At 43.9% G+C, this 27,910-nt stretch overlaps 2 protein-coding genes and 5 long non-coding RNA genes across 15 annotated transcripts; 4 read left to right on the top strand and 3 right to left on the bottom strand.

Moving 5' to 3' along the window:
• Positions 1-27,854, bottom strand: LOC130523275 (uncharacterized). Of its 9 annotated transcripts, XR_008949845.1 has the most exons (5): positions 27,636-27,854; positions 27,428-27,497; positions 26,846-26,998; positions 247-407; positions 1-160 (listed from the first exon to the last, which is right to left on the bottom strand). It is a non-coding gene; the product is annotated as an uncharacterized LOC130523275 (long non-coding RNA). The 9 variants fall into 9 exon arrangements; XR_008949841.1 differs by lacking the exons at positions 26,846-26,998; positions 27,428-27,497; positions 27,636-27,854 and adding exons at positions 10,591-10,658; positions 10,746-11,039 and having other exon boundaries at positions 2-160; XR_008949846.1 differs by lacking the exons at positions 26,846-26,998; positions 27,428-27,497; positions 27,636-27,854 and adding an exon at positions 17,633-18,238 and having other exon boundaries at positions 3-160.
• On the top strand, positions 1,055-1,940 carry LOC130523270 (complement C1q tumor necrosis factor-related protein 4-like). The gene is made up of 3 exons (XM_057028401.1): positions 1,055-1,210; positions 1,297-1,416; positions 1,538-1,940. Exons 1-3 carry the CDS (start codon positions 1,207-1,209, stop codon positions 1,819-1,821), a joined length of 408 nt encoding a protein of 135 aa, XP_056884381.1. The 5' UTR covers positions 1,055-1,206; the 3' UTR covers positions 1,822-1,940.
• On the top strand, positions 6,518-7,919 carry LOC130523284 (uncharacterized). Its single transcript, XR_008949860.1, has 3 exons — positions 6,518-7,216; positions 7,303-7,421; positions 7,517-7,919. It is a non-coding gene; the product is annotated as an uncharacterized LOC130523284 (long non-coding RNA).
• On the top strand, positions 11,642-12,527 carry LOC130523269 (complement C1q tumor necrosis factor-related protein 3-like). The gene is made up of 3 exons (XM_057028400.1): positions 11,642-11,797; positions 11,884-12,003; positions 12,125-12,527. Exons 1-3 carry the CDS (start codon positions 11,794-11,796, stop codon positions 12,406-12,408), a joined length of 408 nt encoding a protein of 135 aa, XP_056884380.1. The 5' UTR covers positions 11,642-11,793; the 3' UTR covers positions 12,409-12,527.
• LOC130523283 (uncharacterized) lies at positions 12,659-13,889 on the bottom strand. The gene is made up of 3 exons (XR_008949859.1): positions 13,792-13,889; positions 13,410-13,491; positions 12,659-13,081 (listed from the first exon to the last, which is right to left on the bottom strand). It is a non-coding gene; the product is annotated as an uncharacterized LOC130523283 (long non-coding RNA).
• LOC130523272 (uncharacterized) lies at positions 22,723-23,415 on the top strand. The gene is made up of 2 exons (XR_008949838.1): positions 22,723-22,890; positions 23,012-23,415. It is a non-coding gene; the product is annotated as an uncharacterized LOC130523272 (long non-coding RNA).
• On the bottom strand, positions 24,049-25,141 carry LOC130523281 (uncharacterized). Its single transcript, XR_008949857.1, has 2 exons — positions 24,772-25,141; positions 24,049-24,684 (listed from the first exon to the last, which is right to left on the bottom strand). It is a non-coding gene; the product is annotated as an uncharacterized LOC130523281 (long non-coding RNA).
• Positions 27,855-27,910: the final 56 nt, after the last annotated feature.

The raw sequence follows: 27,910 nt of genomic DNA on the forward strand, positions 1-27,910 counted from the left end.
TTGTTGTGTGCTGAGTTAATAAACTAAGAGACAAAGTAAAATAACAACACGTGATTATTATCACTTGTTATTGGCTCATAGACATTGAAAATCAAAGTTGTGTCTCCCTGAAAGGGTCCAACATTACCTCCTGTCTGTAGGACTGCTGTGAAAAGGACACCTGTAGGAAACAAACACCCTCATGCTGTTATTGTTATTACAGTGTTATATAAAGTACCATATAGAAAGAGAAGCTTCTTCACTCACTCATCTTTGTTGATGGATCAGTCACGATAGAGGTCGTCTGCTCTTGGCTCTGTGTCCACAGCTGTTGAGCTCAGGCTGTCTGTGGCTGCTTTTATACCATGAGTGATGCCGACTTAGAGGGCTGATACTTTTCTCTGGAAATCTTTGCAATCTCCTCCAGCCTGTTTAATACACGAGTAGTTGAATGTAGTTCACAAAACATTTGCTTAGACTTTGTGCTCTAGCCTGACAACGGGCTGCAGTGCTCCAGCTGGTTTGGGAAATGACCTGGACTCCTTCACTCTTACCAGAGATGCTCCGGCTGGAGCTTCAGCATTCAAAAGCACTGGACAATGATTAGAATTGACCTCAACTGTTGCTGCTCCACTCAAAGAAAATGTATTTCTATATTTTTTTATTCTATATTTTTTTCACAAACATCAGTAAATGTGCAGTTATGCAACGTAAAGTAAGGTTTTATATATATTTTTTAAATATAAAAAAATAAGAAGGCCACATCTCCTCCAATCCTGTTAAACATCCATTAAATTCCACCCTTGGTCCTTAAGCTTGAGTTGAATTAATCATTAAACAAGAATATCTAAGAGGGAGCTAAACGTCTAAAGTTTACTATGGCAGCGCCTGATCTTCCAGAGAATTTCATGTTAGTTTGCAGGTCATTTCAACACGCTTCAACATGGCAACTGTTCAAGGTCCATTCACAAGCTCTGAAGAACTGTGCCAGCCTGTTTCTGTCAACTGTCTGTTGTGCAAAACTTCCAACTAAAATGGCCCAAATGGCTTATTGAGTAATAATGATACACAGAGAGAAGGATTGCAAAGATTTCCAGAGAAAAGTATCAGCCCTCTAAGTCGGCATCACTCATGGTATAAAAGCAGCCACAGACAGCCTGAGCTCAACAGCTGTGGACACAGAGCCAAGAGCAGACGACCTCTATCGTGACTGATCCATCAACAAAGATGAGTGAGTGAAGAAGCTTCTCTTTCTATATGGTACTTTATATAACACTGTAATAACAATAACAGCATGAGGGTGTTTGTTTCCTACAGGTGTCCTTTTCACAGCAGTCCTACAGACAGGAGGTAATGTTGGACCCTTTCAGGGAGACACAACTTTGATTTTCAACAGGGCAATCACCAACGTGGGGGAGGCGTACGACATCAGTACAGGTGAGTCACACTCCCCAGCTGATGGACACACGTCAGGCAGTTTCCTTCAGGGGTAGAGCAGCTCAGTTCCACTCAGGTTTGAGAGCCTAAAATGTAAAACCCAAAGTTTCTCTTCTTACAGGCCTCTTCAAAGCTCCTGACACAGGCTTTTACTGCTTCAGCTTCTCCTACCAAGCTGACAAAAGGGAACAATCGGGGCTGACTCTGATGAAGAACAGTGAGGCCATCGTGAAGGCGTTCAACAGCAACAAGCCAGGGATTCAGCATGTTGATAACGCTTCCAGCACTGCATGTCTGGAACTCCAGCAAGGAGACCGTGTGTATGTGGTCCTGCCTAATGGCTGTCATGCTTGTGGCATTGGTGGAACCACCAGCTTCACTGGTTTTCTCATCAGCAAGGCTTAAAAAGTGTCTCCAGACCCTCAAACCAGGGTGACTAAACATACACCCTGTAACCAATTTGGCATCTTCAGCTTAAAATGACACTGGATCTCAAAATCTAAAATAAACTCATTGCAGCATCATTTCAGGTGTTTCGTATTTTATTTAAACTCAGCACACCACAAATCACAGTTAGCCTAAATAATATTCTCATTGATGATCCTGTTCCTGGAAACACATTGGATTGTTTTATTCATTGCAGAGCTTAAATAGGGGATTTTAAAATATAGATACTGTATCTTTAATTTTGAATATTTGTTGGGAGTTAAAAACACCACGATCAATAAAATAAAGGTTGCTGCCCTGAATGATCCATCCCAGAGTCTAATCATAATGTACAGCAAAGAAATGTCTATGACCAAAACAAAAAGAATAATTATAATTACTTATGTTGTAATTTTACGATAAGAATTTATCATGATTATACGTTCTGGGTCATCTTTACATACAGTAAAAGTATAGTTTAAATAATCAAATAAAGCTGGTTTTCATATTTGTTATTTATATGATAATGTTTGTGTTTAAAAGCAGTTTGCAAATGGTAAAGGCTCCTAAATAAGAGTCCATGCTTTTCAGCAAGTGGCCACTAGAGGCAACGTGGCTCCAACTGAATTGTCCAGGAGGATTGGCGCCTTGAGAAGCTTGACTACGCCCATTTAGTTACGCCTACTACGAAAATGGAGAAAGTTATTCAAAAGCTAGGAATGACGAGAAGATGCCATTTATCCATGTTTACCACAAAACAGACGAAACGAGCAAACGCTGGTGATCAGAAGGCAGCGGCTTTTGAAGAGGGCTGGGATCCGGGTGACAGAATGGGAGCGGATGTAAACTGGGTCCTCAAGAAGGCGCTGGAGAACCAGGCGGACATGCTGAACGTGCTCCTTCCTCGTCTCCGAGAAGATGAGGATGTCGTTGATGTGAACGAAGACGAACTGATTTAACATGTCACGAAGGACGTCATTTTCCATCCACTGTATGCGGCCAGAACGCGAAACGGGATGGAAAAATTCACAACTGATGTAGACCCTTGACGTAAGGAGAGAAGTTTAGCCGCCGCCTCTCCACCCTGAACCGGATGATCCAACACATGCCTGAGCTCATCCTTAAACGAACGAAAATGCGTGGAACCGTGTGTCTGGTTCTCAATTACAGCAGTGGCCCACTGCGCAGCTCTCCCTGATAATAAATGAACAGTAAAGGCAATCTTAGCCCAACGGCTGAAGATCAGAAACCAAAGAGCATTGTAGCAACAAACTAGCGCACCTGCCCGCTTCACCTGAGCGCCGCTCGGGAATGGAAGGCTCACGTGGTACAGCGGAAAAGGAGGTGCAACGAAGCGGAGGCTCCGGACGACGCTGAATCGGTGGGGGACTGCGAGGGGGGAGCTGGCCTCTCCTGCCCAAAGAGAGTCCAATACTAGCTGAAAGACTCTGGAGGGAGCTCCACATATGCGACAAAAGCTTGTCGTGGTCCCCGATCAGCGCAGACGTGCCACCAAAGCTTGCTGAACAGCGTCATTGTCCACCGGGTCAATATTGGTCCGATTGTAATGTTAAGTACGTGGTTCAGACAGGACCCGTAAGCAAACAAACAGCAGCTGGTGTGGTGAAAAAGTGAGGTGCATGAAATCAGGTGATTTCCCTTGTCTCAGCAGAACATGACCTGACCTTTCCTTGACCCACCATGTTTTACCAGACTTCCTCAATGCACACTTGATACTGTTCCTGTTTTGACTCCACACAATTAAACAGTCGTATGGATTTTATCTAGAAAAACAGAGTTTGTCACCTTGGCCTTTTGTTGAACTTGCTGACACTAACATGAGCTTGGCACACACAGAGTGTGGACATCTTGTCATTTAGCATATGCTAAGCTACTTAAGATATCAATCATTTGGCTCATTCTGATAATCACATACATTTCAAATATTTCCACAGAAGCACCTGACTTTTGGGGGTATTTTGCCCATAATTGGGAAAAGCTTCCTCTGCTAGTTGGCTGATTTCAGCATCAAAAATTGGACGATCCTCACCAGGCACGTGAGTACAAGTATCGGCATGATTCCTAAACATGGAGTGACAAGATAAGCAGGCTGGCAAAAGCCAGATTAAAATTGATGTGGTCAGTAACAGCAGCACCACCCAGGCATGTGGGCAATACTTAGCCAAGCTGCTATCTTCATGATTAGGAGCAGCTTCAACAGCCACTTCAAAACATCTGCCCCATCCAGAGGAAGCCTCTTTTCAACCACCATAAAAACATTTCTCAGGTGTTAGCTGAAGCCCAAGAAGTTGCTTTCCATCGTCACAGTAAATTCTTGGTGCCCCAATCTTTGCTTGAGGGAGTTCGACAGATGTGCTCAACTGATGGGGCATCCAGAGTCACGATCAATGTATCACACAGTCCTCAGCAGAGATGTCACAAGCAGTGCTCCTGCATGAAGCAGCAGGTGAAACCACGAGTGTTGCCACCGTTCTTTCCATCAGCTGTCTCAGTAAAATAAAAAAACTCTCTCCTGAGACACAGTTTATCTGATTTTTGTGAATGTGTCTGTTACGATGCGTGGTTGTCCAGGACCCGAACGCAGGCAAGACGCAGTGATCAAAGGTCCAAAAATTGGTTTTATTAAACAAACACAAAAGGACAGTCCTCCTGGACTGCTGGGAAGCAACAGTTCTTCCTCTGGGTGCAGCAAAGAGCTCCAGCGTGGAGCCATAAAAATTCTCCGACGGTGGTAGGCTGGAGTCTTAGACCTTAAATAGGCGGCTGATCGTTGATGTCCTGCAGGTGCGCCAAGAGGTGGCCGGAGCATGGCTCCACCACGCCCCCTGCAGGAAAAACACAACTGGGAATCCTGGACTACAACAGTGTCACAAGTTTTCTTTTGGTTTTGTTCTATCCTAAAGACTCCCATGTCGATATTATCCCTGTTTTATTCCCATTTTTAGCTTATTTCATACATCCATACTGGTGATGATCACAGTGCACCCTATGCATCAACCATTCCGGTATGAAAAGAAGGAAACTTTAATTTGAACCAAGCTGAGGGTCTTCTTTTGGAGCTTTGAAATGGGAGAATGGTCAACTGTCGAGGAAGATGGTGCAAACACACACAAGCCTGCAACACGAAAAAGGTGATTGGGCAAAACATTTGGAGTTTGAAACAGTCCAGTGGGCTCTTAGATGCTCTTGGCTCTGTGTCCACAGCTGCTGATCTCAGGCTGCGTGTGGCTGCTTCTACACCATGAGTGATGCCGACATGTCAGCAGGTTTGACCCAAACATGTCGATACGTCTTTCTGGAAATCATTCCAAACTCCTCCACCCTGTTTGTCACAAGAGTAGTTGAATGTAGTGCATAAAATATTTGCTTGGACTTTGTGCCCTAGCATGACATAGGGCTGGGGTTCTCCTTTTATGGCACAAGCCCAACAGGACACTGAACCCACGATGCAGAACATGACCAGAAAAGTCCTTCCAAAAGAAGGTTTATTCAAAACAGAAAGAGCACCAAGAAAAACTTGTAGGTGCAGCCCAAACGAGAGCAGGCTGGATCAGGAAACGAGGCTGAGTGTAACAGGTGAGGCTGCACAAAAGGTGATCAGAGTAACAAATCAAAGAGAACGAGCACAGGAGCAGGTAGGCAATTAACACTTGGCGTTTAAACGACAAACTGGCAACTCACAAGTGGAGGAGCTGGAGATAAATACTGCTGCTCCTGATGAGCTGATGAGCAGCAGGTGAGGAACTACAGAGGAGGAGTTGGAGAAATCTGCCTCCCACACCAGGCCTGAACAAATGAGGGAAACGAGCGCAACAAAACAAGCAGTGGATCAAAGCAAAAACACATCTGTCCTCCACATCTTAACAGCTCCAACTGGTTTGGGAAATGACCTGGACTCCTTCACGCTTACCAGAGATGCTCCGGCTGGAGCTTCAGCATTCAAAAGCAGTGGACAATGATTAGAATTGACCTCAACTGTTGCTGCTCCACTCAAAGAAAACAAACTAGAACACAAGAACAAAATAATCACATTTGGTTGTTTAGGTCTATCAGTTAATATCTTATAGGTCATTTCTGAAGGCCTGAACTGTTTCATCACTTATTTTCCTTTTACATCTTTGTTATTTATGAATTCATCATTTTTTACAAACATCAGTAAATGTGCAGTTATGCAACAACAAAGTTATTTTGATGTCATGCATTTAACAGGTTTACACTTTCATTCACTGGCAACTTATTTTAAAAAAAAATTAATAAAAAAATTGAAAATAAAGTTGTCCTCATGAAAGGCCATGCTAAACATACATTGAATTCCACTCTTGGTCTTTAAGCATGAGTTGTATTAATCATTAAACAACAACACAATATCTAAGCGTCCAAGGTAGTTTTCTATGTCAACTAGACCGGGTTTCTTCTCTTGAAGATGTTTCGCCTTCTATCCAGAAGGCTTCTTCAGTTCTGAAATCGCTGGGGAGAGAGCTTGAAAATATATAGCCCTTGTGGACCATCTGCATGCTAATGATCTGGGTGGTCACCTGAGAGTCGTTAGCAGGGTCGTTCACCCAGTTTCTGTTTAAACAGAAACTGGGTGAACGACCCGACCAACGACGAGGACCTAGTTTCTGTTTCAACAGAACAGAGTCCAGGTCATTTCCCAAACCAGTTGGAGCTGTTAGGATGTGGAGGTCAGATGTGATTTTGCTTTGTTCCACTGCTTGTTTTTTGTGCTTGTTTCCCTCATTTGTTTCTGTTTCAACAGAAACTAGGTGAACGACCCGACGAACTACCATGCTAACGACTCTCAGGTGACCACCCAGATCATTAGCATGCAGATGGTCCACAAGGGCTATATATTTTCAAGCTCTCTCCCCAGCGATTTCAGAACTGAAGAAGCCTTCTGGATAGAAGGCGAAATGTTTTCAAAGAGAAGAAACCCAGTCCAGTTGACATAGAAAGCTACTTTGGATACAATGACCTGGATGATTGAGAATCTACACAGACAATATCTAAGCGCAAGCTAAACGTCTAAAGATTACTATGGGTTCAACATGGCAACTGTTCAAGGTACAGCAACAAGCTCTGAAGAACTGTGCCAGCCTGTTTCTGTCAACTGTCTGTTGTGCAAAACTTCCAAATATAATGGCCCAAACAACTTGAGTAAATACAATTAACAGGGTGGAGGAGATTGCAAAGATTTCCATCGAAACATATCAGCACATTTGGGTCAGACCTGCTGACAAGTCGGCATCACTCATGGTATAAAAGCAGCCACACGCAGCCTGAGCTCAACAGCTGTGGACACAGAGCCAAGAGCAGACGACCTCTATCATGACTGATCCATCAACAAAGATGAGTGAGTGAAGAAGCTTCTCTTTCTATATGGTACTTTATATAACAATGTAATAACAATAACAGCATGAGGGTGTTTGTTTCCTACAGGTGTCCTTTTCACAGCAGTCCTACAGACAGGAGGTAATGTTGGACCCTTTCAGGGAGACACAACTTGATTTTCAACAAGGCAATCACCAACGTGGGGGAGGCGTACGACATCTGTACAGGTGAGTCACACTCCCCAGCTGATGGACACACATCAGGCAGTTTCCTTCAGGTTTGAGAGCCCAACAAGTAAAACCCAAAGTTTCTCTTCTTACAGGCCTCTTCAAAGCTCCTGTCACAGGCTTTTACTGCTTCAGCTTCTCCTACCAAGCTGACAAAAGGGAACAATCGGGGCTGACTCTGATGAAGAACGATGAAGCCATTGTGAAGGCGTTCGACAGTAACCAGCCAGGGATTCAGCATGTTGATAACGCTTCCAGCACTGCATGTCTGGAACTTCAGAGAGGAGACCATGTGTCTGTGGTCCTGCCTAAAAGTTGTCATGTCTGTGGCATTGGTAAAGCCACCAGCTTCACTGGTTTTCTCATCAGCAAGGCTTAAAAAGTGTCTCCAAACCCTCAAACAAGAGTGACTAAACATACACCCTGTAACCAATTTAGCATCTTCAGCTTAAAATGACACTGGATCAAAAAATCTAAAATAAACTCATTGCAGCATCATTTCAGGTGTTTTGTATTTTATTTAAACTCAGCACACCACAAATCACAGTTAGCCTAAATAATATTCTCATTGATGATCTTGTTCCTGGAAACACATTGGATTGTTTTATTCATTGCAGAGCTTAAATAGGGGATTTTTAAATATAGACATCCTTAATTTTGTATATTTATTGGTTGTTAAAAACACCAATATCAATAAAAGTAGCTGCCCTGAATGATCCATCCCAGGGGCTAATCATTATATAAACCAAAGAATTGTCTATTACGAACATAATAAGAATGATAATAATTACTCGTGTTGTTATTTGTGGCACACTGCATCTTGGTCCGCTGGGTCTATCCTGGTCAGAGAGTTCTGTTAGGCGAGGTTTTCTAATGGACCCGAAAGTAGACAAAACGCACTGTCCAACATTGGTGTCCAACACCAGGGTTTTTCTTAAAAGGTCAGTTCAAAAGTCCTCTTGGACTGCAGGAGAAACACTCGTCCAGCCTTCCAGGGCGCACAGAGAGCTCCAACGCGAAGAAAACAAGAGAGTCTGGTCCTGCGCGTTATTCCCTCAGCTTGGTGACGTGGAGACCTTGAACAGGCAGGGAGAAGCGTTACTACGAGTTCTAACAAACATGAAGAAACAGGAGTCAGATCTACCATGGAAACACGATAACTCTCTGACGCTGGCAGACAGGCACTCCGTCCTTAAATAGGTGATGGAGATTTCCAACAGGTGCTTCCTGTCAACAACACCTCAAGGTAGTTCGCCTTGAGAAGCTTAACTCCGCCCTTAACACTAGAAGTCCCAGCATTTTTCTGTCTACGTAGAAGACCCACACAGAGGCCATTTGGCCTGACCACTTTCCCCGAATACACTAATCACTCATTTTGTTATGGTAATGAGGCTGTTAGTGGCAGTGTGTGGGGTGAGGGGGTCACACCTTACAGAGAATGAGGAATAAAAACACATTCTCTCAGAACTGAAGAAGCCTTCTGGATAGAAGGCGAAATGTCTTCAAGAGAAGAAACCCAGTCCAGTTGACAGAGAAAACTACAATGATACAATGACCTGGATGATTGAGAATCTACACAGACAAAAACACATTCTATTCTAAATTGTGAACCTGTGAATGTCCCATGTGACCATAACGACTCATCGACTGCAACCAGACAATTTTTGATGGATAAATACACTATTATGTATATACTGTATATAAGTCTTATTTTATTTTATTTATCTTATTCTATCGTGGTCTTCTTTATGTTGAATGTCGCAGCGGCACACCATGAAAAATTCTTAGTTTGTGTAATACTGTGTATTACATGAACAATGGCAATAAACCTGCTTCTGATTCTGATTCACATCGTCTGAGCAGCCACTCTGCTGTCCCCGCATTCTCTGAAGCCTTGCAAAAGTCTGATGGAATCTCTTGCTCTTGTGGACACAAACTGTGGTCATGTATTTGAGAAGCCTTTTCCCCTTCAAATCCAAATGATGTGTGAATATCTCTTTTAAATGTCAATCCCAGTAAGTTCTTTGAAGTGGACTAACGTGCCAAGTTCATCAAACCAAAATGGCCACTCCTCTCTCGGGCATTTGATACTTTTTCCCCCGTTGACATGTTGACGCTGTGTGTAAACAGTGGACTTTGGACATTTTACCTCCTTTGGATTGGCATCTGAGTGTTGGAACATAATCTGAAGTTTTGTCATCTTTTGCTGCTGGCTACCTTGAGTTTCTTCAATGGGGTGGAATTTTACATTCCACTTAATGCATCCATAAGTTTCCAGCATTGCTGTTCTTTCCTATCTCTTTCTTATCATGGAACCCCATCTGTGTCTGAGTCATCACCCCAATTTGTAAATGCAATTCCTCATTTGAATTTATAGACTCTCAGTTTATTTGCATTAGATGGATATCCGCTATTTGATGTTTGCTCATTATCAAAGGTTGAGACCTGTGCTTGTGGAAAACCTTGCAAGGTGTTCAGGGCTCGAAAACACCCTGATGGCCTGACGAGCATTCTCAAATCTTATTGCAGACTTCAGAGCGGCCTCCAAAGTGTCCTCGCCTTGTTCACGATGGCAGAACTAAAGATAAAGATCGATGCCACCATTGAAGTGTCGGAGCCCCAGCCAGGCCGTCCGGGTCTTCTTTTGGACCTTCGAAATGGGACAATAGCCATCTGTCGAGGAAGATGGTGCAAACATTCACAAGCCTTCAACACGAAAAACGAGACTGGGTTTATCTGATTTTTGTGAAACGTGTCATAGGTTTTCTTTTGTTTTTTCTTTCTATAGACTAGAAAGACTCCCGTGTTGATATTATCCCTGTTTCATTCCCATTTTTAGCTTATTTCATACATCCATACCGGTGATGATCACAGTGCACGGTATGTGTCGACAGGTGAGGCTGCACAAAAGGTGATCAGAGTAACAAATCAAAGAGAACGAGCACAGGAGCGGGTAGGCAATTAACACTTGGCGTTTAAGCGACAAACTGGCAACTCACAAGTGGAGGAGCTGGAGATAAATACTGCTGCTCCTGATGAGCTGATGAGCAGCAGGTGAGGAACTACAGAGGAGGAGTTGGAGAAATCTGCCTCCCACACCAGGCCTGAACAAATGAGGGAAACGAGCGCAACAAAACAAGCAGTGGAACAAAGCAAAAACACATCTGACCTCCACATCCTAACAGCGCCAACTGGTTTGGGAAATGACCTGGACTCCTTCTGCCTGCCACACCCAGCCTGAACAAATTAGGGAAACGTGTTATGATAAGTGTTTATTTACAATATCTACAAAGTGCAATGGTGAATTGTGTGCAGAAACCCAACTTGAACCGGTGATCTTCAATGGAGAGGACAAGGAGACCTCAGAAGGAGAAAAGATACATAATAAAGCCAAAGGGAAAAGCTTCGGAACAGTCGATTACCAACAACACGGATGAAAACGATCTGACGCTGATCGGCTGGTGTTGGCTGCTTAAAAAGACTCCCAATCTGATCATCCACAGGTGACGCAGCAGCCAGCAAGTGCCAGCAAAGCAGGTGAAACACACCCTCTGGTGGAGACAAACCGAAACAACAAAACACGCGACAACACAGGATCATGACAGGGAACAATGATTAGAATTGACCTCAACTGTTGCTGCTCCACTCAAAGAAAACAACCCAGAACACAAGAACAAAGTCATCACATTTGGTTGTTTAGGTCTGTCAGTTAATATCTTATTGGTCATTTCTAAAGGCCCGAACTGTCTCATCACTTCTTTTCCTTTTACATCTTTGTTATTTATGAATTCATCATTTCTTGCAAACATCAGTAAATGTGCAGTTATGCAACCATAAAGTTATTGCTTTCACTGGCCACTCATTAAAAATATATACAGTATATTAAAAAAAAAATTTAAAGGCCACATCTCCTCCAGTCTTGTTAAACAACCATTAAATTCCACTCTTGGTCCTAAAGCTTTAGTTGAATTAATCATGAAACAAGAAGATAATATCTAAGAGGGAGCTAAACGTCTAAAGTTTACTATGGCAGCATCTGATCTTCCAGAGAATTTCATGTTAGTTTGCAGGTCATTTCAACACACTTCAACATGGCAACTGTTCAAGGTCCATCCACAAGCTCTGAAGAACTGTGCCAGCCTGTTTCTGTCAACTGTTGTGCAAAACTTCCAACTAAAATGGCCCAAATGGCTTGTTGAGTAATAATGATACACAGAGAGGGGGGATTGCAAAGATTTCCAGAGAAAAGTATCAGCCCTCTAAGTCGGCATCACTGATGGTATAAAAGCAGCCACAGACAGCCTGAGCTCAACAGCTGTGGACACAGAGCCAAGAGCAGACGACCTCTATCGTGACTGATCCATCAACAAAGATGAGTGAGTGAAGAAGCTTCTCTTTCTATATGGTACTTTATATAACACTGTAATAACAATAATGGCATGAGGGCGTTTGTTTCCTACAGGTGTCCTTTTCACAGCAGTCCTACAGACAGGAGGTAATGTTGGACCCTTTCAGGGAGACACAACTTTGATTTTCAACAGGGCAATCACCAACGTGGGGGAGGCGTACGACATCAGTACAGGTGAGTCACACTCCCCAGCTGATGGACACACATCAGGCAGTTTCCTTCAGGGGCAGAGCAGCTCAGTTCCACTCAGGTTTGAGAGCTTAACAAGTAAAACCCAAAGTTTCTCTTCTTACAGGCCTCTTCAAAGCTCCTGTCACAGGCTATTACTGCTTCAGCTTCTCCTACCAAGCTGACAAAAGGGAACAATCGGGGCTGACTTTGATGAAGAACAGTGAGGCCATCGTGAAGGCGTTCAACAGTAACAAGCCAGGGAGCCAGCATGTTGATAACGCTTCCAGCACTGCATGTCTGGAACTTCAGAGAGGAGACCATGTGTCTGTGGTCCTGCCTAATGGCTGTCATGCTTGTGGCATTGGTGGAACCACCAGCTTCACTGGTTTTCTCATCAGCAAGGCTTAAAAAGTGTCTCAAGACCCTCAGACCAGGGTGACTAAACATACACCCTGGGACCAATGTGGCATCTTCATCTTAAAATGACATTGGATCACAGAATCTAAAATAAACTCATTGCAGCATCATTTCAGGTGTTTTGTATTTTATTTAAACTCAGCACACCACAAATCACAGTTAGCCTAAATAATATTCTCATCGATGATCCTGTTCCTGGAAACACATTGGATTGTTTCATTTATTGCACAGCTTAAATAGGGGATTTTAAAATAAAGATATCCTTAATTTTGTATATTTTTTTGGTTGTTAAAAACACCAATATCAATAAAATAAAGGTAGCTGCCCTGAATGATCCATCCCAGGGGCTAATCATAATACAAACCAAAGAATTGTCTCTTACAAACATAATAAGAATGATAATAATTACTCGTGTTGTTACTTGCACACTGCATCTTGGTTCGCTGGTTCTATCCTGGTCAGAGAGTTCTGCTAGGATTAGGTTTTTCCTGGACCCGAAAGCAGGAAAAACACAGTGTCTAACATTGGTGTCCAACACCAAGTCCTCTTGGACTGCAGGAGAAACACTCATCCAGCCTTCCGGGGCGCACAGAGAGCTCCGACGCGAAGCAACAAGAGAGTCTGGTCCTGCGCGTTATTCCCTCCAACTTGGTGACGTGGAGACCTTGAACAGGCAGGGAGAAGCGAAGCGTTACTACGAGTTCTAACAAACATGAAGAAACAGGAGTCAGATCTACCATGGAAACACGATAACTCTCCGACGCTGGCAGACAGGCACTCCGTCCTTAAATAGGTGGCTAATGGAGATTTCCAACAGGTGCTTCCTGTCAACAACACCTCAAGGTAGTTCGCCTTGAGAAGCTTAACTCCGCCCTTAAACCAACTACTGAAACTGCATTGTGGACCTAAAGTCCGTGTTAGGTGTGCCGGTCAGGCAGGACCTGTAAGCAGACAAACAGCTTGAAGGTGTTTAAACAAGAATATTGATTGACCTTGATGACTGTGCACAGCGTGGTGAAAAGGTGAGGGGCGTGAAGTGCAGATCGTTTATCCGAGTGAGGGGCACGTGGGGACCTAGGACAAGATGTGAGAAAAGTGGGATGAATCTTGAGTGATGGAGGCAAATTGAGGTGAACCAAGTAGGGGTTGACGATGTGGTCGATCACAAATGGTCCTACGAAATGAGGGGAGAGTTTCCGGGACTCAACCTGGAGGGTGAGATCCCTAGAGGAGAGCCAGACCCTCTGGCCTGGTAGATAGGACGGGACTGGAACATGGTGATGGTTGGCCTGCCTTTGGGACTGTAAGGAAGCACGTAGGAGGGCAGATCCATCCCAATGCCTTCTTGCAGCTGTGCAGCTCTCACCGACTCACTGAGGCACCTAGGGCGCTGCAGAAGGCTTTCCAAACTCGGGTCGTAAACTGGGGCCCCTGATCAGACACAATATTCCTCAGGAAACCATGAAGACGGAAGACATGACTGAGCAGGAGGTCACCTGTCTCCACTGCAGATGGAAGTTTGGAAAGAGGGATGAAGTGCATTGCCTTGGAAAACCTATGCACCATCTTGAGGTATTTCCGTCTGAGTGGGGGAGACCGGTGACAAAGTCCACTGCAATATGCGACCAAGGTTGCCGTGGAATTTAAAGAGGATTGAGGTTCCAGCTGAAGGTTGATGGGAGGACTTCCACATGGACACCGGCAAGATGAAAAGCCCTGGTATCTCAGATTATGGATGGCTACCAAAGCATTGCTGAAGGAAGTGTAGGGTCCTAGTATGCCCAGGATGGCAGGTGAGCCGTCTGTTGAGCCTCCAGGACAGAGCCTAAAGACTCTGGAGGCAGCTCCGTACATCCAACAAAAGCTTGCCGTGGTCCCCAGTAATCGTACCCCGTGCCACCAAAGCTTGCCAAACAGCGTCATTGTCCACTGGGTCCATATTGGTCTGATTGCATTGTTAAGTATGTGGTTCAGGCAGGACCCGTTAGCAAAAAAACAGCAGCTGAAGGTGTTTGAATAAGATTTTTTGAATGTGTACAGCGTTGTGAAAAAGTGCATGAAGTGCAGATTGTTCCTCTGAGTGAGGGGCGCATGGGGGCCTAGGACGAGATGTAAGACAATGGAGGAAATTCTCCCACCCAAAGGTACAAATTACGAGAAGATCCCATTTACCGATGTTTACCACAAAGCAGACTAAACGACCAGATGCTGGTGATCAGAAGGCATCAGCTTTTGAAGACTGTTGATTGATAACCAGCTGCAGGTGTAACAGTCACCAGCAAACGGTACCAAGGGGAAAACAGAATCCATCACACCCACGAGAGAGAGATCCAGGAAAACAAAACACAAGCAAATGACACAAAAGGGCCATGACACTCCGGGTGCACAAACGATTTATTGCAAATCGCGCGAAAAGTGTAGTTTGATTTAGATGAAAACTGTTTTTTTTAAAAAGGAAAACGCTGGCAGCTGGGGTTACCAAAGAATTCCTTTTAAAAAAAAATCCAACAGGACAGTATATAACTTTACAGACCATATGTAAATTTTACAGTGAATGCAAAGGCTGAACTGTTAATTCTACAAAAAAAATCTACCTATTTTATGGATTATTGTATATAATTAGATAATTTCCTTTACTTTTTACATGTAACTACTTTTTGTGCATCAATAAATTGTAAAATTAACATGTAACTATCAGGCAAAAAACTATTTAAACTGGTAGAACAGTAAAACTGCATTTTAAATGGAGCTGTTTTGTATATTATACATACAAGCTACTCATTATATGCTGTACTTACAGTATGTTTTAATAATCAGTTTAAAATGATTACTACTACACCAAAAAATAAATGTAAAAATACATTATGAGAAAAGACATGAGAATCTCATTTTTAGGAAAATTTATTGAACAGCCATTGTCATTAGTTGCAAACAATTACATTCACTTTTCAACATATAGAACATGCAAACAACTTTCAAGTATTGGCTCTTTTTAACTGCTGAACAGACCAAGTTACAGGTCATACTGTATATGTGGACAGATAAGCCCCCCCTCACAGCATTTTTTTTTTTTTTTTGCAAAAAAGTTCTATTTGAATAATTCAAAATAGACAAGATTTTTACAATACTGTGAAACATTGTTGGATAACAAGAACAACTTCATTAAACAAGCAGGTGGCGGACCCTCTTCATAGAATGAGTTGCAAAACGCACCTTTAAAATAAAACTTACATATTGTGCATTTAAGAAAGTGAAGATTAACAGCACCTCTTCTCTAGCAGTTAACACAGAGTCATTGTTTAGCCTTGATAACGCTTCCAGCACTGCATGTCTGGAACTTCAGAGAGGAGACCATGTGTCTGTGGTCCTGCCTAATGGCTGTCATGTCAGTGGCATTGGTGGAACCACCAGCTTCACTGGTTTCTCATCAGCAAGGCTTAAAAAGTGTCTCCAGACCCTCAAACCAGGGTGATTAAACATACACCCTGAGACCAATGTGGCATCTTCAGCTTAAAATGACACTGGATCTCAAAATCTAAAATAAACTCATTGCAGCATCATTTCAGGTGTTTCGTATTTTATTTAAACTCAGCACACCACAAATCACAGTTAGCCTAAATAATATTCTCAGTGATGATCCTGTTCCTGGAAACACATTGGATTGTTTTATTCATTGCACAGCTTAAATAAGGGATTTTAAAATAAAGATATCTTTAATTTTGTATATTTGTTGGTAGTTAAAAACACCACTATCAATAAAATAAAGGTTGCTGCCCTCAATGATCCATCCCAGGGGCTAATCATAATGTACAGCAAAGAAATGTCTATGACCAAAACAAAAAGAATAATTATAATTACTCATGTTGTTATTTTACGATAAGAATTATCATGATTATACGTTCTGGGTCATCTTTACATACAGTAAAAGTATAGTTTAAATAATCAAATAAAGCTGGTTTTCATATTTGTTATTTATATGATAATGTTCAATGTGTTTAAAAGCAGTTTGCAAATCGTAAAGGCTCCTAAATAAGAGTCCATGCTTTTCAGCAAGTGGCCACTAGAGGCAACGTGGCTCCAACTGAATCGTCCCAGAGGTTTGGCGCCTTGAGAAGCTTGGCTACGTCCATTTAGTTTCGCCTACTACGAAAATGGAGAAAGTTATTCGAAAGCTAGGAATGACGAGAAGATGCCATTTATCCATGTTTACCACAAAACAGACGAAACGAGCAAACGCTGGTGATCAGAAGGCAGCAGCTTTTTGAAGAAAGCTGGGATCCGGGTGACAGAATGGGAGCGGAGGTAAACTGGGTCCTCAAGAAGGCGCTGGAGAACCAGGCGGACATGCTGAACGTGCTCCTTCCTCGTCTCCGAGAAGATGAGGATGTTGTTGATGTGAACGAAGACGGAACTGATTTAACATGTCACGAAGGACGCCATTTTCCATCCACTGTATGCGGCCAGAACACGAAACGGGATGGAAAAATTCACAACTGATGTAAACCCTTGACGTAAGGAGAGAAGTTTAGCCGCCGCCTCTCCACCCTGAACCGGATGATCCAACACATGCCTGAGCTCATCCTTAAACGAACGAAAATGCGCGGAACCGTGTGTCTGGTTCTCAATTACAGCATTGGCCCACTGCGCAGCTCTCCCTGATAATAAATGAGCAGTAAAGGCAATCTTAGCCCAACCGCTGAAGATCAGAAACCAAAGAGCATTGTAGCAACAAACTACCGCACCTGCCCGCTTCACCTGAGCGCCGCTCGGGAATGGAAGGCTCACGTGGTACAGCGGAAAAAGGAGGTGCAACGAAGCGGAGGCTCCGGACGACGCTGAATCGGTGGGGGACTGCGAGGGGGGAGCTGGCCTCTCCTGCCCAAAGAGAGTCGCGACACTAGCCAAAAGACTCTGGAGGGAGCTCCACATATCCGACAAAAGCTTGTCGTGGTCCCCGATCAGCGCAGACGTGCCACCAAAGCTTGCTGAACAGCGTCATTGTCCACCGGGTCAATATTGGTCTGATTGTAATGTTAAGTACGTGGTTCAGACAGGACCCGTAAGCAAACAAACAGCAGCTGGTGTGGTGAAAAAGTGAGGTGCATGAAGTGCAGATTGTTCCTCGGAGTGAGGTGCGCGTGGGGACCTAGGAAGAGACGTGAGACGACGGAAAAAAGGTAGGAATGACGAGAAGAGCCCATTTACCGACGTTTACCACAAAACAGACGAGAGGACCAGACGCTGGTGATCAGAAGGCAGTGGCTTTTGAAGACTGTTGATTGATCAGCTGCAGGTGTAACGGTCACCAGCGAACGGTCGCAAAGGGAAAACGGAATCCACAACGCCCCCTCGAGAGAGAGAGATACGGGAAAACAAAACACGAGCAAATGGCACAAAAGGGCCATGACAGTCCGGGTGCACAAAAGATTTATGGCAAATCGAGTGAAAAGTGTATTTTGATTTAGATGCACGTGTAAATGCAATTCCTGAGACAACAGACCTCACTTGACTTTATTGACTCTTCCTTGATTTGCATGAGATGGATATCTGTGTGGAAATCATTTCAATTGCTATTTATTACTTGTTTATTATCAAAAGTTGAGACCCGCGTGTGATGGCCCCTGAGCTGTGGGGTTGTCTTGCTGTGTGCTGTCTGTGGTTCACAGGTTTCCAGCAGGGTGGAGCTAACCTAATTGGAGCGTCTGGCCAGTGATCTGCAGGTTATAAAGCTCCACCCGATCCAGCATTTTTGGGGCTTCTTCTCCTATCTCTGCATCTCCACCTCATGACCCCAGCTGCTTTGCCTTGTGGTGAACTATTGTCTTTTGCACTTACAACCTACCTCACCCCTTCACTCGCTTCATCCAGGCACTTGCTCACACCACTGTTCTTTTCATTCTCACCTGCCATACTCCTTTGTTGGGTGTTGTTTTTGGTTTAGGAAATAAATGGTTAAACTGGACAGTGTGTCTTCCCCTTTTGTTGTGGACTTCACGAGTGGGCCATAACACTGTGCCTGTGGAAAATCTTGCAAGGTGTTTGGGGCCGAAACAACCTGATGGCATGATGAGCTTTCTTAATTCTTATCTCAGACTTTAGAGTGGCCTCCAAAAGTCAAGATAGTTTCAGCGTAGGAACCCTTAAACTTTATTGGTAAGACAAGTTTCGAAGCTTTGGAGTCTGTTCAAGTACACAGCCTGTCTGTCAGCGTGGTCCACTGAAAGGCTAACTGAGGTTGGGCTACGTCCATCTTATATCCCGTTCATATGTCACTTGTTTTTTACTCTTCCTCGGGTGATTTCTCTTGTCTCAGCAGAACATGACCTGACCTTTCCCTGACCCACCATGTCTTACCAGACTTCCTCAATGCACACTTGATACTGTTCCTGTTTTGACTCCACACAATTAAACAGTCGTATGGATTTTATCTAGAAAAACAGAGTTTGTCACCTTGGCCTTCTGTTGAACTTGCTGACACTAACATGAGCTTGGCACACACAGAGTGTGGACATCTTGTCATTTAGCATATGCTAAGCTACTTAAGATATCAATCATTTGGTTCTCATTCTGATAATCACATACATTTCAAATATTTCCACAGAAGCACCTGACTAGTTGGCTGATTTCAGCTGCTAGTTGGCTGATTTCAGCATCAAAAATTGGACGATCCTCACCAGACACGTGAGTACAAGTATTGGCATGATTCCTAAACATGGAGTGAAAAAATAAGCAGGCTGGCAAAAGCCAGATTAAAATTGATGTGGTCAGTAACAGCAGCACCACCCAGGCATGTGGGCAATCAAATCAATCTTTATTTATATAGCGTCTAATACAATCAAAATTGTTTCAAGGCGCTTTCCAGAATCCCAGCGCCTAACCCCAGACAAGCAACAGTGGCAAGGAAAAACTCCCCTTTAAGAGGAAGAAACCTTGAGCAGGACCAGGCTCATGTAGGGGGACCCTCCTGCTGATGGCCGGCTGGGTAAAGAGAGAGGAGAAGGGGGAAGACAGGTAGAGGATAGGATAGGTAGGAGAGGAGAGGAGAGGGGTAGAGGAGAGGAGGGGAGAGGGAGGAGAGGCAGTTTCAACAGAAACTGGATGAACGACTAGGAGCTAGGATCAATGAAGCTAGGCTCAGAGCGAGAGGGATCGGGCGAAAACAAGTGGGACAGAGCATCTGGCTTGGCATTGCGGGAGCTTGGGTGGTACATGAGGGAGAACCTGAAGCAACCCAGAAAGAGTGCCCACCATGCCTGTTGGGAGTTCAATCTCTTGGTATTTCTGAGGTAGTACAGGTTCTTATGATACGTCTAGATAAGGAATGGTCGGGCTGAACCCTCCAGTCAGCGTCTCCATTTATGCAGCACCAGAACAGCTGCAAGCAACTTCTTATTTCTGATATCATAGTTTACCACCGCTGGGGTTAGCCGCCGACTGAACAAGTTGCAAGGATGGAGCTTCTGGTCAGCTGGATCGTGCTGGGAGAGAAATGCCCCAACTCCCAAGTCTGAGCCATCCACCTCAACCACAAATAGGCACTTCTGCCAGCAGAATGCTGCTTCAGCCTCACTGCACCATTGGAAACCTTTAAAATGGAGGTTAGGCTGGTAATGGGAGCTACCACCTTACTATAGTCCAAATAAATCAGCGATAGAAATTAGCAAAACCCAAGAACCGCTGGAGGATTGAGAGGGGCAGCTAAAGGTTGATGGGAGGACTTCCACATGGACACCGGCAAGATGAAAAGCCCTGGTATCTCATACTGTATTATAGAGGGCCACCAAAGCGTTGCTGAAGGAAGTGTAGGGTCCTAGTAAGCCCAGGATGGCAAGTGAGCGGTCTGTTGGGCCTCCAGGACAGAGCCTAAAGACTCTGGAGGGAACTTCATATAGCCGACAAAAGCTTACCGTGGTCCCCAATAATCGTACCCCGTGCCACCAAAGCTTGCCAAACAGCATCATTGTCCACTGGGTCCATATTGGTCTGATCGTATTGTTAAGTATGTGGTTCAGGCAGGACCCGTAAGCAAAAATACAGCAGCTGAAGGTGTTTGAATAAGATTTTTTGAATGTGTACAGCGTTGTGAAAAAGTGCATGAAGTGCAGGTTGTTCCTCTGAGTGAGGGGCACATGGGGGCCTAGGACGAGATATGAGACAATGGAGAAAATTATCCCAAAGGTACGAATTACGAGAAGATCCCATTTACCGATGTTTACCACAAAGCAGGCAAGACAGACCAGATGCTGGTGATCAGAAGACATCAGCTTTTGAAGACTGTTGATTGAGAACCAGCTGCAGGTGTAACAGTCACCAGCAAATGGTACCAAAGGGAAAACAGAATCTATCACACCCACGAGAGAGAGATCCAGGAAAACAAAACACAAGCAAATGGCACAAAAGGGCCATGACAGTCCGGGTACACAAACGATTTAAGGTAAATCGAGTGAAAAGTGTAGTTTGATTTAGATGCACATGTAAATGCAATTCCTGAGACAACAGATCTCACTTGACTTTACTGACTCTTCGTTGATTTGGATTAGATGGATATCTGTGTGGAAATCATTTCAATGGCTATTTATTACTTGTTTGTTATCAAAGGTCGACACCTGTGCTTTGGAAAACCTTGCAAGGTGTTTGGGGCTTGAAACACCCTGATGGCCTGACAAGCATTCTCAAATCTTATGGCGGACTTCAGAGTGGCCTCCAAAGTGTCCACGCCTTGTTCACGATGGCACAGCTGAAGACAAAGATTGATGCCAGTAATGAAGTGTCGGAGCCCCAGTCGGGCCGTCCGCGTCTTCTTTTGGACTTTCGAAATGGGAGAATAGCCAACTGTCGAGGAAGATGGTGCAAACGTAAAGTCTTCAACACGAAATAGGAGACTGGGCAAAACATTTGCAGTTGAAAACAGTCCAGTGGGCTCAAAGTTGCTCTTGGCTCTGTGTCTACATCTGCTGATCTCAGGCTGCATGTGGATGCTTCAATATGATGTTTGATGCCAACTGGTGAGCAGGTTTGACCCAAACGTGCTGATACATTTCTCTGGAAATCGTTCCAATCTCCTCCACCCTATTTATTACAAGAGTAGTTGAATGTAGTTCATAAAATATTTGCTTGGACTTTGTGCTCTAGCCTGACAACGGGCTAGGGTGCTCCAGCTGGTTTGGGAAATGACCTGGGCTCCATCGCTCTTACCAGAAATGCTCCGGCTGGAGCTTCAGCATTCAAAAGCAGTGGACAATGATTAGAAATGACCTCAACTGTTGCTGCTCCGCTCAAAGAAAACAAACTAGAACACAAGAACAAAATCATCACATTTGGTTGTTTAGATCTATCAGTTAATATCTTAAAGGTCATTTCTGAAGGCCTGAACTGTCTCATCACTTCTTTTCCTTTTACATTTTTGTTATTTATGAATTCATCATTTTACAAACATCAGTAAATGTGCAGTTATGCAAACACAAGGTTATATTGATGTCATGCATTTAACAGGTTTACAGTTTGTAAAGGAAATTATTTTTTATGTTGTTTTATTTAGCATAGATCATTTAAACCAGTAAGGTCAAGCGAGTTCATTTGATGATGCTTGTGCAGGTGTACGAGATGTCACGAGTTGTAGAACAAAGACTCCTTAGAAAATGATGAAGATGTGCAAGTCAGTAACCTTCAAAATGCTACAGTTTATCATGCTAACCTTGTGACGATGAAGTAAGTAGATGGAAAAGTACTGAGAGAAAGGCGTAGTCGCTAAGCATTATAAAAGGGACATGTTTGTTACACTGGGCAGAGATCTCTCTGCATGCTGTTGTTGCATGTATTCTGACTGACTTATTAAACTCTTAAAAAGCAGCATTTTGACTTTGTGTTAACTGAAGAAAATCCTCGACAAGTTTCATTCACTGGCCACTTATTAAAATATATATATTAAAAAAAAATTTAAAAGGCCACATCTCCTCCAGTCCTGTTAAACAACTATTAAATTCCACTCTTGTTCCTTAACCTTGAGTTGAATTAATCATTAAACAAGAATATCTAAGAGGGAGCTAAACGTCTAAAGTTTGCTATGGCAGCGCCTGATCTTCCAGAGAATTTCATGTTAGTTTGCAGGTCATTTCAACACACTTCAACATTGCAACTGTTCAAGGTCCATCCACAAGCTCTGAAGAACTGTGCCCACCTGTTTCTGTCAACTGTCTGTTGTGCAAAACTTCCAACTAAAATGGCCCAAACAACTTGTTGAGTCATTACGATAAACAGGGTGGAGGAGATTGCAAAGATTTCCAGAGAAAAGTATCAGCCCTTTATATAACACTGTAATAACAATAACAGCATGAGGGTGTTTGTTTCCTACAGGTGTCCTTTTCACAGCAGTCCTACAGACAGGAGGTAATGTTGGACCCTTTCAGGGAGACACAACTTTGATTTTCAACAGGGCAATCACCAACGTGGGGGAGGCGTACGACATCAGTACAGGTGAGTCACACTCCCAAGCTGATGGACACACATCAGGCAGTTTCCTTCAGGGGCAGAGCAGCTCAGTTCCACTCAGGTTTGAGAGCCTAACAAGTAAAACCCAAAGTTTCTCTTCTTACAGGCCTCTTCAAAGCTCCTGTCACAGGCTATTACTGCTTCAGCTTCTCCTACCAAGCTGACAAAAGGGAACAATCGGGGCTGACTCTGATGAAGAACAGTGAGGCCATCGTGAAGGCGTTCAACAGTAACAAGCCAGGGAGCCAGCATGTTGATAACGCTTCCAGCACTGCATGTCTGGAACTTCAGCAAGGAGACAAGGTGTCTGTGGTCCTGCCTAAAAGTTGTCATGTCTGTGGCATTGGTGGAACCACCAGCTTCACTGGTTTTCTCATCAGCAAGGCTTAAAAAGTGTCTCCAGACCCTCAAACCAGGGTGACTAAACATACACCCTGAGACCAATGTGGCATCTTCATCTTAAAAATCACACTGGATCTCAGAATATAAAATAAACTCATTGCAGCATCATTTCAGGTGTTTCGTATTTTATTTAAACTCAGCACACCACAAATCACAGTTAGCCTAAATAATATTCTCATTGATGATCCTGTTCCTGGAAACACATTGGATTGTTTTATTCATTGCACAGCTTAAATAAGGGATTTTAAAATATAGATATCCTTAAGTTTGTATATTTGTGGGGAGTTAAAAACACCAATATCAATAAAATAAAGGTTGCTGCTCTCAATGATCCATCCCAGGGGCTAATCATAATGTACAGCAAAGAAATGTCTATTACCAAATTAATGATAATTACTGGTGTTGTGTCACTATTATTATCATGATTATAGGCTCTGGGTCATTTTACAAACAGTAAAAGTATAGTTTAAATAATCGAAAAAAGCTGGTTTTCATTTTTTTTTTATATGATAATTTTTGTGTTTAAAAGCAGTTTGCAAATCGTAAAGGCTCCTAAAAAAGAGTCCATACTTTTCAGCAAGTGGCCACTAGAGGCAACGTGGCTCCAACTGAATTGTCCAGGAGGATTGGCGCCTTGAGAAGCTTGACTACGTCCTTAATCCAACTACTGAAACTGCTTTGTGGACCTAAAGTCCGTGTTAGGTGTACCGTTCGGGCAGGACCTGTAAGCAGACACACAGATTGAAGGTGTTTAAACAAGATTTTAATTGACCTTGATGACTGTGCACAGCGTGGTGAAAAAGTGAGGTGCATGAAGTGCAGATCATTTCTCTGAGTGAGGGGCGCGTGGGGACTTAGGACGAGATGTGAGAAAATAGAGAAAGTTATCCGAAAGGTAGGAATGACGAGAAGATGCCATTTATCCATGTTTACCACAAAACAGACGAAACGAGCAAACGCTGGTGATCAGAAGGCAGCGGTTTTTTGAAGAAAGCTGGGATCCGGGTGACAGAATGGGAGCGGAGGTAAACAGGGTCCACAAGAAGGCGCTGGAGAATCAGGCGGACATGCTGAACGTGCTCCTTCCTCGTCTCCGAGAAGATGAGGATGTTGTTGATGTGAACGAAGACGAACTGATTTAACATGTCACGAAGGACGTCATTTTCCATCCACTGTATGCGGCCAGAACGCGAAACGGGATGGAAAAATTCACAACTGATGTAGACCCTTGACGTAAGGAGAGAAGTTTAGCCGCCGCCTCTCCACCCTGAACCGGATGATCCAACACATGCCTGAGCTCATCCTTAAACGAACGAAAATGCGCGGAACCGTGTGTCTGGTTCTCAATTACAGCAGTGGCCCACTGCCCAGCTCTCCCTGATAATAAATGAACAGTAAAGGCAATCTTAGCCCAACGGCTGAAGATCAGAAACCAAAGAGCGTTGTAGCAAAAAACTACCGCACCTGCCCGCTTCACCTGAGCGCCGCTCGGGAATGGAAGGCTCACGTGGTACAGCGGAAAAAGGAGGTGCAACGAAGCGGAGGCTCCGGACGACGCTGAGTCGGTGGGGGACTGCGAGGGGGGAGCTGGCCTCTCCTGCCCAAAGAGAGTCCAATACTAGCCAAAAGACTCTGGAGGGAGCTCCACATATGCGACAAAAGCTTGTCGTGGTCCCCGATCAGCGCAGACGTGCCACCAAAGCTTGCTGAACAGCGTCATTGTCCACCGGGTCAATATTGGTCTGATTGTAATGTTAAGTACGTGGTTCAGACAGGACCCGTAAGCAAACCAACAGCAGCTGGTGTGGTGAAAAAGTGAGGTGCATGAAATCAGGTGATTTCCCTTGTCTCAGTAGAACATGACCTGACCTTTCCTTGACCCACCATGTCTTACCAGACTTCCTCAATGCACACTTGATACTGTTCCTGTTTTGACTCCACACAATTAAACAGTCGTATGGATTTTATCTAGAAAAACAGAGTATGTCACCTTGGCCTTCTGTTGAACTTGCTGACACTAACATGAGCTTGGCACACACAGAGTGTGGACATCTTGTCATTTAGCATATGCTAAGCTACTTAAGATATCAATCATTTGGTTCTCATTCTGATAATCACATACATTTCAAATATTTCCACAGAAGCACCTGACTTTTGGGGGTATTTTGCCCATAATTGGGAAAAGCTTCCTCTGCTAGTTGGCTGATTTCAGCATCAAAAATTGGACGATCCTCACCAGGCACGTGAGTACAAGTATTGGCATGATTCCTAAACATGGAGTGACAAAATAAGCAGGCTGACAAAAGCCACATTAAAATTAATGTGGTAAGTAACAGCAGCACCACCCAGTCATGTGGGCAATACTTAGCCAAGCTGCTATCTTCATGATTAGGAGCAGCTTCAACAGCCACTTCAAAACGTCTGCCCCATCCAGAGGAAGCCTCTTTTCAACCACCATAAAAACATTTCTCAGGTGTTAGCTGAAGCCCAAGAAGTTGCTTTCCATCGTCACAGTAAATTCTTGGTGCCCCAATCTTTGCTTTATGGAGTTCGACAGATGTGCTCAACTGATGGGGCATCCAGAGTCACGATCAATGTATCACACAGTCCTCAGCAGAGATGTCACAAGCAGTGCTCCTGCATGAAGCAGCAGGTGAAACCACGAGTGTTGCCACCGTTCTTTCCATCAGCTGTCTCGGTAAAATAAAAAAACTCTCTCCTGAGACACAGTTTATCTGATTTTTGTGAATGTGTCTGTTACGATGCGTGGTTGTCCAGGACCCGAACGCAGACAAGACGCAGTGATCAAAGGTCCAAAAATTGGTTTTATTAAACAAACACAAAAGGACAGTCCTCCTGGACTGCTGGGAAGCAACAGCTCTTCCTCTGGGTGCAGCCAAAGAGCTCCAGCGTGGAGCCACAAAAATCACAAGAATCTTGAAAACCAACAGAGACACCAGAAATACCAAGTCACACAAAAACCCTCCGACGCTGGTAGGCCGGAGTCTTAGACCTTAAATAGGCGGCTGATCGCTGATGTCCTGCAGGTCCGCCAAGAGGTGGCCGGAGCATGGCTCCACCACGCCCCCTGCAGGAAAAACACAACTGGGAATCCTGGACCACAACAGTGTCACAAGTTTTCTTTTGGTTTTGTTCTATAGTAAAGACTCCCATGTCGATATTATCCCTGTTTTATTCCCATTTTTAGCTTATTTCATACATCCATACCGGTGATGATCACAGTGCACCGTATGTGTCGACAGGTGAGGCTGCACAAAAGGTGATCAGAGAAACAAATCAAAGAGAACGAGCACAGGAGCAGGTAGGCAATTAACACTTGGCGTTTAAGCGACAAACTGGCAACTCACAAGTGGAGGAGCTGGAGATAAATACTGCTGCTCCTGATGAGCTGATGAGCAGCAGGTGAGGAACTACAGAGGAGGAGTTGGAGAAATCTGCCTACCGCACCCAGCCTGGACAAATGAGGGAAACGAGCACAAAAAAACAAGCAGTGGAACAAAGCAAAAACACATCTGACCTCCACATCCTAACAGCTCCAGCTGGTTTGGGAAATGACCTGGACTCCTTCACGCTTACCAGAGATGCTCCGGCTGGAGCTTCAGCATTCAAAAGCACTGGACAATGATTAGAATTGACCTCAACTGTTGCTGCTCCACTCAAAGAAAACAAACTAGAACACAAGAACAAAATCATCACATTTGGTTGTTTCGGTCTATCAGTTAATATCTTATAGGTCATTTCTAAAGGCCTGAACTGTTTCATCACTTCTTTTCCTTTTACATCTTTGTTATTTATGAATTCATCATTTTTTTACAAACATCAGTAAATGTGCAGTTATGCAACCACAAAGTTATATTGATGTCATGCATTTAACAGGTTTACAGTTTCATTCACTGGCCACTTATTAAAAAAATATATTTTAAAATATATTTTAACCCCGGCTGGGTAGAGAGGAGAGGAGGGGCACAGAGCACAGAAACACACACAAAAATACACTATACAATGGGTCAGCGGGGCCGGAGGTCATTATCAGAATGAGAACCAAAATGATTGATATCTTAAGTAGCTTAGCATATGCTAAATGACAAGATGTACTCACTGTGTGTGTGCCAAGCTCATGTTAGTGTCAGCAAGTTCAACAGAAGGCCAAGGTGACAAACTCTGTTTTTCTAGATAAAATCCATACGACTGTTTAATTGTGTGGAGTCAAAACAGGAACAGTATCAAGTGTGCATTGAGGAAGTCTGGTAAGACATGGTGGGTCAAGGAAAGGTCAGGTCATGTTCTGCTGAGACAAGGGAAATCACCTGATTTCATGCACCTCACTTTTTCACCACACCAGCTGCTGTTGGTTTGCTTACGGGTCCTGTCTGAACCACGTACTTAACATTACAATCGGACCAATATTGACCCGGTGGACAATGACGCTGTTCAGCAAGCTTTGGTGGCACGTCTGCGCTGATCGGGGACCACGACAAGCTTTTGTCGCATATGTGGAGCTCCCTCCAGAGTCTTTTGGCTAGTATTGGACTCTCTTTGGGCAGGAGAGGCCAGCTCCCCCCTCGCAGTCCCCCACCAGGAG

Source organism: Takifugu flavidus, chromosome 3 (genome assembly GCF_003711565.1).
Source record: "Takifugu flavidus isolate HTHZ2018 chromosome 3, ASM371156v2, whole genome shotgun sequence".
Taxonomy (NCBI): Eukaryota; Metazoa; Chordata; class Actinopteri; order Tetraodontiformes; family Tetraodontidae; genus Takifugu; species Takifugu flavidus.